The 11,018-nt window shown below is 32.0% G+C and overlaps 1 protein-coding gene across 1 annotated transcript; it reads right to left on the minus strand.

Annotated features, from left to right (window-relative positions):
• Positions 1 to 2,357: 2,357 nt before the first annotated feature.
• LOC131057518 (expansin-A15-like) lies at positions 2,358 to 8,785 on the minus strand. The gene is made up of 3 exons (XM_057991688.2): positions 8,711 to 8,785; positions 3,094 to 3,295; positions 2,358 to 3,001 (listed from the first exon to the last, which is right to left on the minus strand). The coding sequence occupies exons 1-3, from the start codon at positions 8,783 to 8,785 to the stop codon at positions 2,358 to 2,360; spliced, it is 921 nt and encodes a 306-aa protein (XP_057847671.1).
• Positions 8,786 to 11,018: the final 2,233 nt, after the last annotated feature.

The raw sequence follows: 11,018 nt of genomic DNA on the forward strand, positions 1-11,018 counted from the left end.
TTGGGTTTTTATTTTTTTGGTGATCTTACTGCTTGTGAGTTTACCCTTGTGCACTTATATGGCAGTTATGTATCACTAACGATCCTATCTTGCCTTTTATCTAACCAAAACAATTAAAAGAGTTATGATTGTATGTAACAAATACCTTTCTTATTTCATAAATATAAATAGTATAGATATATTAACTACTGGGTTTTAACATGACTACCCCCTACACTTTTTACAGCTCATATTTATCTTTTACTTGTTACAACTACAAAACACAACACTTTTGTGAAGTTAGACAATCTTTGATGGTTAATATTGCAATGCTACTATTCCAAAGCTCTACATACGTCTTTCCTATGCTTAGAAATAGCTTTAAACTAATTTTATTGTTAGAATAGTTTTCTCAATGACTTATAAAACTCTTGAACATCATGGCAATATTCTAAACACTACTACTTTGATGGCATAAACTCCTTAACTTTGTCTAGATGGTCATATTCTTTGCAAATTCATTGACTAGAAACCTTGAATTTTTAAGGACTCTCCTTCATATCTTACAACTTCAAACCTATTCATTTATAAGGGAATTTAGGAGTCCACGAATGTAAAATACTAATGTAAATTTATATAATATCAAGTGCTATGTATGAGGTAGTCATAGTCATTTTTCACTGCGTAATGACTTCCACTTCTACAAAATATAAGTGGTCTAACAAGCCTTTGGCTTGGGGAACTCATCTTCAACATTGATTTGAATTCCAAAGATTTGTCATGCTACCATTTATGACTTTGTAATGTTTTATTTGCCTTTTATGTAGTCATACAAACCTTAAACTTTGAACTATACTTTGTTGTGTTTTCAATAGCTTGATTATTTTCATGAAAATCCAATTGGAATAAACCATTAAGATCTCTAGGTTTTAAATAATTATCGCATGTACATGATGTTGTGTGAAGAAATATATTAGTTTATAAGAGTTAAAAAATTTAGTTTACGTCCTTATCAACCCCTTTGCACTGGATCTTCTCACCTACCTGCCTTGAATCTAGGGTTTTAAGAACTTGCATAACAAAAACTCTTGGAGGTAAAAAATATAGTCTATTATTCAATTGCTAGGGTTGAAAATGAGCTATTTCATTCCTCATGCTTTCTCCTTTATTAAGTTGGACCCACCAATATAATAAATCATGAGCTCTATAAACTCTAACAACCCTAAAGAGTTTCAAGTGTCCACCACATTACATATTGCTTAACTAATATTAAAGTGCGTTGTTCAAATTGTAATAATCGCACATCCAATTAGTTCATTAATTTACATAGGTCAAATATTTTTTTGAAATGTCTAACTATTTACTTTCCATGTTGGTTGAGAATTATCAGAAACGAATGCTTGATTTACATTCACACCCATCTCAAAGAGAGTGCTAATTTTTTATAGTAATTGCAGACTAATATCAATTCCCATTCAGTTTTGGACAAATTTTGATGAAATGTCTTAATGTACTATTACATATTAGCAAATGTTAGACTCTTGTTCTAGGTTTGGCTCATGCCCTACTGATAATCCCAATTCATGTCACTTTTATATACTCTTACATCCATGCATTTCACCCTATTTCAAAACACATTTTCATATATTTATCATTTACACATCATTTATTAGCCTATATTGCACCCATATCCAAACAGTCATTTAGTGCCTTGAAATAGCACTTTTTATCCTTGGTTAATATTGAGTGCCCCCAAATTGACCCTATTTTTTTTTTAATTTTAAAATTGTAAATTCGTGTCCTTATGTGAAAACTATCATGAACTCACTTGCTACATGTTTGTACAATTTAACATTGTGTTTTCTTAATTAAAGTTATTTATCTATACTATCACTTAATAAATGAAATGATAGAAAAGCTTAAACAAAAGAATATTTGAATTTGCAGTTTAACGAACCTATTACATCATAATCATAAACTAAATTTGTAGGTTTTTTCATACCGTGTTTGATTATTTTCTTAAACCTTTGAAGCTAATTTGAATAGAGGTTTAGTTAAAAATGATTAAGGCACAATAATACATGTGATGAAAAAATCCACACCTGCATCCACCCTATACATATATACATATAACCAGTGATAACCTGACTAAAAAAAATAATAACCATCCATTTCTCAATGGAAATGGAATATGTCACCTAGTCCAAGAAGGCAAACAAGTCTGAAACAGGGAAAAAAAAAGAAAATAGCAAGGACGAGCGGGCGCCACTCATGAAGCACCTCCGCAGCATCATCTTCGCCTTGTAATATGCACAGCTGAACAGTGAAGCACTGCATTTGACGGTACTAAAATCTGGAGAACTCCGCCGGAGTTGCGGTTAGAATTGTCGTCCCTCGAAAGTCTGGCCGAACTGCCACGAGTTGGATACCACCCCGCGGGAAATTACGCTCCTCCCATCGCTGGTGGTCACTCTGAAAGACAACGTCTGCCCCATCATGTTCAAATGGCTCTGCCAATTTTGGCCCCAATTCCGCTTCAGACTTTGCCAGCCGGAATTACCAGGGATTTGCGGGTGCTTGGCCTTCACGTAAACGGCCACCACGTCTCCGGCTCCTCCAACATTGGTGACCAGCACCATCTGGTAATACTGCGACCCCAATATGGTAAACCTCATTCCTCCCTTCTTCACGCATTCCACCCGCCTGTAGCGGACGGGTACAACGCCGCCCTTGTATAACGCAATCTGCTCGAACGCAGGCACCGCCAAATCGAAGTGTGAGAGAGGAGGATTGCACCACCCGCCCGCATCGTTGGCCTGGGCAAAGTTGGGCGGGCAGAAGTTGGTGGCGGTGACGGTGACTGTCTTCCCTGGCAGACACCACTGCGGATCCTCCTCCCCCTTGCATTGCAATTCGTAACATCCTCCGCAGCTCAGCCCATCATTGAACAGTGCGGTGCTCAGAGCAGCCGTGTATATGCCGTACCCTTGCGCGGGCAGGTTGCCGTACCCACACGCACCTCCTGTGCATTCAATACAAACCGGATTTAAAAAAATTTATAACGAAATGCGTTGAATTTCAATGAGATTGCACATGCATATAATGTAAATATACCCATAGTTCCAGACTCATCGTAGCCTCCATAGAAAGTGGCGTGGGCATCTTGCCACTGCTGCTTCGCGTGGAAATGACCGTGGCCATGGCGTGCGCAAACTGGGAAAAGCATACACCAAAATGTTAATGCCAGTACTGCCAAAGCGACCGAACGTGCCAATACAGATGCCATTCTTCTTTCTCGTCTAGTATGAAGTCCGCCCTAAAATTATCTGGATAATTGGTCTCTCGAAAGTAGTTGTTTGTACATGCAATGGAGGAAAGGTTCTTATATGTATCACATTGAGCTAGGCAATTCTCAACGTCAATCTAATTGGCTACACACTACTGTGAATCTTTAACAAAAATAACAAGAAAAGCAAACTCCTTGTGATGGAGAGAATGTTTTAGATCCGCTGTTAACGGCTCGCTTTCCGGGGGTTATTATACAAGTTTGAATAAATCCTGGTGTTTCTGTTGGATAAATTTACCAGTATGGCGACATGGTATTCTGATTTAGACAATGTCTTTAATTAATATCTTGTAAGTCGAACTGAATGTCTGCACGATATGTTTGCCAGGTATTGAAAGTCGAAGAGAGTTCTCAGAAAACGACAATTCCTATGAGTAAGCGTGAATGGCCTTTTTTATTCATCGTTAGAATCTTCCATACGACCTGTTCCACCTTTTGCATTACAATTTACAAGCGTCATAAAATCTCTAGGATAATCAAATAAAACAAATAAAAGTATGCAACTTATATCGGAAAAATTAAAAATGTTAGTTTAAACAAATTAAATGTAATAGATGTGGGCAATTTATTTTTGGGAAAAATGATAAAGAATTAGTGATACTAAATAGAATTTAATTGTATAGGTACAAATGATTAGTGTTCATTATTTTATAACTTTTTAAGTTACAATTTAAAAAAATAAAATTAGACTTAAGTTTCGTGAAATATAATCTAAATATTGTAGCAATCATTTTATAGAATCTTGTAGTAGAGATCTATTTGTCTTTGTCTACATTTTGTCTAAATCCATTGTTCCGAACATTTTTTCTAAATCCATTGTTCTGAAATTTACAAACATTGCTAAGTCAAGTTCATACAAGTACACCACTATTTCAATTGGCTTGAAAGTTATAATCAAATGATCAAAAGATAAGATGCACAAAATAGGCAAATAGGATACATGACTATAATGCAATGAGTTGCTTTAAAGGTTCAAATCCCATTGTGTCTTTGTGTAAACACTTAACATTTCATTATATATAAATTACACAAATTTATTACTTAAAATACAAAAGTATGAGACCAAGTTGTGTAAGCAAGTACCAAGTATACTCATAATGGTTATTATTTAAAAGAATATGAATCCGACTTAAAAATTGCAAATTTTGGGATCAATCAAAAGGCATCAAGATTGATTGACGATAGAAAGTTTTGGTTTTAGGAAATAAACAAATGTGTGGAGATGATTATAAATATAGGCTAATAAATGACATGTAGATGATGAATATAAGGGAATGTGTGTAAATATGGATGGGCTCAAGGCACTCAAAATCAATCGGGAATAGAAAGTGCCACTTTTCAGTCAATAAATAAATGTATAGAATGGTTGCAAATACAAGCTCATCAATGGTGTGCAAGTAAGGAAGAAATGGAAACGTGTGTGTAAATATGGATGGGCTCAAGGTACCCTAGAACAAATGTGTGGAGAGGGTGTAAATGTAGTTAAATAAATGATATACAAATGATGAATATATGGAATGTGTGTCTAAATATAGACAAGATAACGTTGAATGAAAGTAAATAATTTTAAATGAATGCAAAATGGGTAGGGGCAGGTATTGTGTAACACTATGTCAATTATTGATATGTAATTGTCTTTAACACATTTCATTGAAATGGGCCCAAACCTAATTGAGAATTGGCGTGGGTATGCAATTTTTTCTATTCCAATTTGCCCTAATTTTCAGATGCATGTGAAACTAAAATGCTAATGTATTTCAAATTATGTGAAAAATTTCAACAAGCATGAAATGAAAAATGTTCAAATATTTCAAAAGGTTATTTCATCAATTCAAATTAATGGGTTGAGTGAGTGCAACATCATCAACAACAAAATAAAATTCTTGAGTGACAATCAAAATGCTAAAAAATAGAGTTATGTAACAACACAATAAAATCAAATGACGTAACATAAAATTATAAATAATATAATAATAGAAGTTGTAGTAAATTAAATAAATTTTATAAAATAATAATTCAGTTTAAAATGATAACTCATTTTAAAATGAATTCTAATTAGTTTGATAAAAAATTGATATTTTTAGAAATGTAATTGATTATATTCTAGAAAAAAAAAAGTAGGTATCATTCTATACAATCTAATTTAAAGAAAAAAATATTGATAAGAAATTCTTTTTTAATAATTAAAAGAGACGTGATTGTATGTAACACATTTTTTTATTTTTTTAATAAATATAAATAATATAGATATCTTTACTACTAGAGTTTAACATGACTATCACTTACGCTTTTAAAAACCATATCGATTTTTTCCTTCTTAGAAAAAAAATTGCTGCACTTTTGTGAAATTAAAAAATGCTTAATAGTTACTATTGCAATGTACTAATTTTCTTCTTAGAATTGACTTCTCAATGTCTTATAAAATGCTTGAAGGTCAAGCTAATGATTATATTTTTTTTTGGTTTGAACAAAATGAATCCCAGTTTGGAAATTGCGATTTTTACTTTGATTAATGAAGGAAGTAGAGTTAATAAGAGTAATTTAATTATTGAGGAAAGTTCTTTTCTTAATAAGAATATTATTGTCGTAAAATTGAACATGCGCAATGAATTGCATTCAATGGTCTGAAGGTCTCATCAATGTGAAGTTGAAGAAAATTGAATCTCTCAATGCGATTGAAGGAGAAACACACTATTGTGGGTTTGCATTGCATAGGGAAGACTCATCTCACCATAAATTTGATGAAAGATAAGTGCTTTAAAGATTAGAGAAGACACTAATGGAGGCAGGAGGTCTTTTATCATCTTGAGCTAGCTTCCCACTCAATGGTGATTTATTGGATGGGAATCTCCTTTAACATTTGTGTTTTTAGAAAAGAGAGGGGATTGTTGTTATATTACATTAGCATATAGGTTTAACTTTAGCTTAGATTAATAACTGAAATTGCATTTGTGATTAAGTTTTGTAATTTCTGACCATCTTCCAACTATTTTGCCTATTTAAAGACACCCATTTTGAATCAATATCAATCAAGTTTTGTTTCTACTTATCTCACTCTTTCATATGGTATAAGACCTAGTCTTGGATGAGAGAATAGAAAGTGGTTTTGAAATATTTGTCTTCAAAAGATAAATAGTATGGCATGACATCTAATCTATGATGGGTAAAAGTGTCTGTGCATTCAAAACATGAGATGGATACATGGCATTGGAAACGTGTGATATGAAGGCATTAGAAGAGTAAATGTTACACGTGTGGCAAAGGTTTTTTGAGATTCTCGATCCTACACACTTACCACAAGTAAATAATTGGTTGATGTGTGAAGAAGACTAATTAGATGGACACAAGAAGGTAATGAGATAAATTTTTTATCGAGTAAGCCATTTTTCTCAATCAATTTTTAGTGGTGTAAGGCATGCATAGAAGTTATAGAATATGAGGAAAGGTGTTGCAATATGTTGAAAGTATTTAACTTAAGGTCTGAAATAACACACATAGTATCATAATAACATTGTGACTAATTAATCCTACAACATGATATATTATTTCCCCAAGATGACTTCCTTCCAAGTGTATCTATTTTAGGTATAAATCAATTAATGATAGGAAAATATTTAAGCAAGACCTACAATGTGTTAGGATTCCATTTTGTCAAGATTCGTAATTATTCTTATTTAGAATTTCAATGCATGTCAATAAGTCAAAATTAAGTTGAACGGTGAAAATAAGATATTTACTAGTGCCCAAAAAATTAGGATACCAACCAAAATGTAATAACTAATAAAGGGAATACAATATTACCTAAGGCTAACTTTAGAAAAATATTATGAATAGACGGTAAGAGCTCATTAATAAATTTCCAAAAATTCTTCATTTGCAAGAAAAAAAAGATTTTTGGTAAATTGAATGAGCTAAGAAGTCAAAATGAGTTATTTGGACTTCAAATAGAAAATATATATACAAATTTAGAAAAACTACCCACAACACTATGAAATGATTAAAAGCATCTTTTTGACACCTATTAAAACTAAAAGATATTAAATATTGATGATAAGTTGAGTCTCCCAAAATAAAACTTCCTCCTTATATTTGAAATATAGGTCGCAAACACAATTATTGACTTGAAAACATTGTTCACAGTCATAAACATTTTTTACACTAGAGACACTATTCACATTAAAAAAACATTGTTCATGTAAAAAATACTATTCACATTGGAAACACTATTCACCACCAAAATAATTATTCACTTGATTGTACAACATCAAAAAGAGTTGCGCCACAAGATCTTGAGTCTAAATCTAACACGCTTTGTATGGATCTAAGAGTTTTGACCAGTTTTAAGCATGACAGTGACTCATTTTTATAATAGGGTGTGTCATATGAAACCTTCTTGTAAAACCCTTAAATAAAGAGAAAAACCTTGTATATTTTCAGCTTAGATACCATTTCAAGAATAGATAGTTTTGCAAAAGCCATATTACCATATGTAGTTATAATTTTTCTATAAAATAATAAAATAGAGAAAACATATGAAAAAAATGAAGAGGTTCATTCATTATTTTGATTCACAAATAAAAGTACTAGAAGATATACATTTATATTCTCTAAGAAAAAACAAAGCAGAAAGAAATTTTATGATGCATGAAACAAAATTGACAAAATAATAATAGAAAATAAATTCCTAATTAAGAGTGCCTAATAAATTATGATAATATGTGAATATAAACTCAAACCAATGATAAATATTTACAAAAATTGTTCATGAACCTGCATGGGCCCTTAGATCGTCAATCACTATATTGACGATGCAGTTGTTGCATTTCGTATAAAGATAAATAAATACACCTAAGGTTCCCTTGCGAAGAAATAAGGCACACCTTTTGTTTAGCTATCAACTTCAACCAATAGTACACTAGTAGATTAAAAATATACAAAAATGTTCCCATAGGAGTAAATTGTTTACATAATGAAACTCTATTATATTAGATTAGAGGGTAAGTGTGGTGTGCATCACTAACAAGTTTAAGTATAGCCACCAATATAATAAATCATGAGCTCTATAAGTTCTAACAAACCTTAAGAGTTTTGAGTGTTTACCATATCACACATTGCTTACTTAATAATTCATTGTCATTTAAGTGTGTTGTTTGACTTGTGATGATCTTACATCCAATTACTCTGAAAGACAACGTCTGCCCCATCATGCTCAAATGGCTCTGCTAATTTTGGACTAAGGTTGTGCCTGGAATAAATAATCATCATTTTAAGGTTGTGCCTGGAATCAATAATCATCATTGGAAACGTGTGATATGAAAGCGTTATAAGAGTAAATGTTACAAGTGTGGCAAAGGTTTGTTGAGCTTCTCGATCCTACACACTTACCACAATTAAATAATTGATTGATGTGTGAAGAAGACTGATTAGATGGACACAAGAAGGTAATGCGATAAGTTTCATATAGAGTGAGCCATTTTTCTCCATCAATTTTTAGTGGTGTAAGGCATGAATAGAAGTTATAGAATATGGGCAAAGGTGTTGAAATATGTGGAAAGTATTTAACTTAAGGTCTAAAATAACACACATAGTATCATAATAACATTATGACTAATTAATCCTACAACATGATATATTATTTCCGCAAGATGACTTCCTTCCAAGTGTATCTATTTTAGGTATAAATCAATTAAGGATAGGAAAATATTTAAGCGATACCTAAAATGTGTTAGGATTCCCTTTTGTCAAGACTCGTAATTATTGTTATTTAGAACTTTAATGCATGTCAATAAGTCAAAATTAAGTTTAATGGTGAAAATAAAAAATCTACTAGTGCCCAAAAAATTAGGATACCAACCAAAATGTAATAAATAATAAATTGAATAAAATATTACCTAGAGCTAACTTTAGAAAAATATTATGAATAGACAGGGAGAGCTCAATAATAAATTTCTAAAAATTATTCATTTGCAAGAAAAAAAAAGATTTTTGGTGAAATGAATGAGATAAGAAGCCGAAATGAGTGATTTGGACTTGAAATAAAAAAATATAGATACAAATTTAGAAAAAACTACTCACAACACTATGAAATGCTTAAAAGCATCTTTTTGACACCTATTAAAACTTAAATATTGATGATAAGTTGAGTTTCCCAAGATAAAACTTCCTCCTTATATTTGAAATATAGGTTGAAAACACAATTCTTGACTTGAAAACATTGTTCGCAGTCATAAACATTTTTTACACTAGAGACACTATTCACATTAAAAAAACATTGTTCATGTCAAAAATACTATTCACATTGGAAACACTATTCACCATCAAAAAAATTATTCACGTGATTGTACAACATCAAAAAGAATTGCACCACAAGCTCTTAAGTCTTAATCTAACACGCTTTGTATGGACCTAATTGTTTTCACCATTTTTTAAGCATGACAGTGACTCATTTGTATAATAGGGTGTCTGAAATGAAACCTTGTGGTAAAACCCTTAAATAAAGAGGAAAATATTGTATATTTTCAGCTTAGATACCATTTCAATAATAGATAGTTTTGCAGAAGCCATATTACCATGTGTACTTATAACTCTTCTATAAAATAATATAATAGAGAAAACATGTGAAAAAAATGAAGAGGTTTGTTCATTCATTCAATTCACAAATATAAGTACCAGAAGATATACATTTATATTTTCTAAGAAAAAACAAAGCAGAAAGAAATTTTATGATGCATGCCACAACATTGACAAAATAATAATAGAAAATAAATTCCTATTTAAGAATGCCTAATAAATTATGATAATATGTGAATATAAACTCAAACCAATGATAATTCTTTACAAAACTTGTTCATGAACTTACGTGGGCCCTTAGATCATCTATCGCGATAAAGTTGTTGCATTTCGTATAAAGATAAAAAAATACACCTAAGAAGTTTCCCTTGCGAAGAAATAAGGCACACCTTTTGTTGAGCTATCAACTTCAACCAAGAGTACACTAGTAGATTAAAAACATACAAAAATGTTCCCATAGGAGTACATTGTTCACATAATGAAACTCTATTAAATTAGATTAGATGATAAGTGTCATGTGCATCACTAACAAGTGGAAGTATAGGCACCAATATAATTAATCATGAGCTCTATAAGTTCTAACAACCCTTAAGATTTTTGAGTGTTTACCATGTCACACATTGCTTACCTAATAATCCATTGTCATTTATGTGTGTTGTTTGACTTGTGATGATCTTACATCCAATTAGTCTGAAAGACAATGTCTGCCCCATCATGTTCAAATGGCTCTACCAATTTTGGCCCCAATTTTGCTTGAGACTTTGCAAGCTAGAATTACCAAGGATGTGCGAATGTTTGGCCTTCACGGAAATGGCCACCATGTGTCTCACCCCTCCAACATTGGTGACACTACGGTTGTGCCTGGAATCAATAGTCATCATTTTAAGGTTGTGCTTGGAATCAATAATCATCATTGGAAATGTATCATATGAAGGCATTAAAAGAGTAAATATTACATGTGTGGCAAAGGTTTGTTGAGCTTCTCATTCCTACAGAATTACCACAAGTAAACTTACCACTTTTGAACTAAATGGATATGATGGTAGTGTATAGAAATCAGAATCTACATTTAGAGCTTCTGTCTCTAACCCATCAATGACAAGAAGTAGAGATACCGGCCATA

This window comes from Cryptomeria japonica, chromosome 7, assembly GCF_030272615.1.
Source record: "Cryptomeria japonica chromosome 7, Sugi_1.0, whole genome shotgun sequence".
NCBI classification, from domain to species: Eukaryota; Viridiplantae; Streptophyta; class Pinopsida; order Cupressales; family Cupressaceae; genus Cryptomeria; species Cryptomeria japonica.

Coding starts and splice junctions, on each gene's coding strand:
- LOC131057518 (XM_057991688.2), bottom strand. CDS start 8,785: ATGAAACTTATCGCATTACCTTCTTGTGTCCATCTAATCAGTCTTCTT. Junction 3,296..8,710: donor CAATCAATTATTTAATTGTG/GTAAGTGTGTAG, acceptor AGATAATTTTAG/GGCGGACTTCATACTAGACG. Junction 3,002..3,093: donor CGATGAGTCTGGAACTATGG/GTATATTTACAT, acceptor TTGAATGCACAG/GAGGTGCGTGTGGGTACGGC.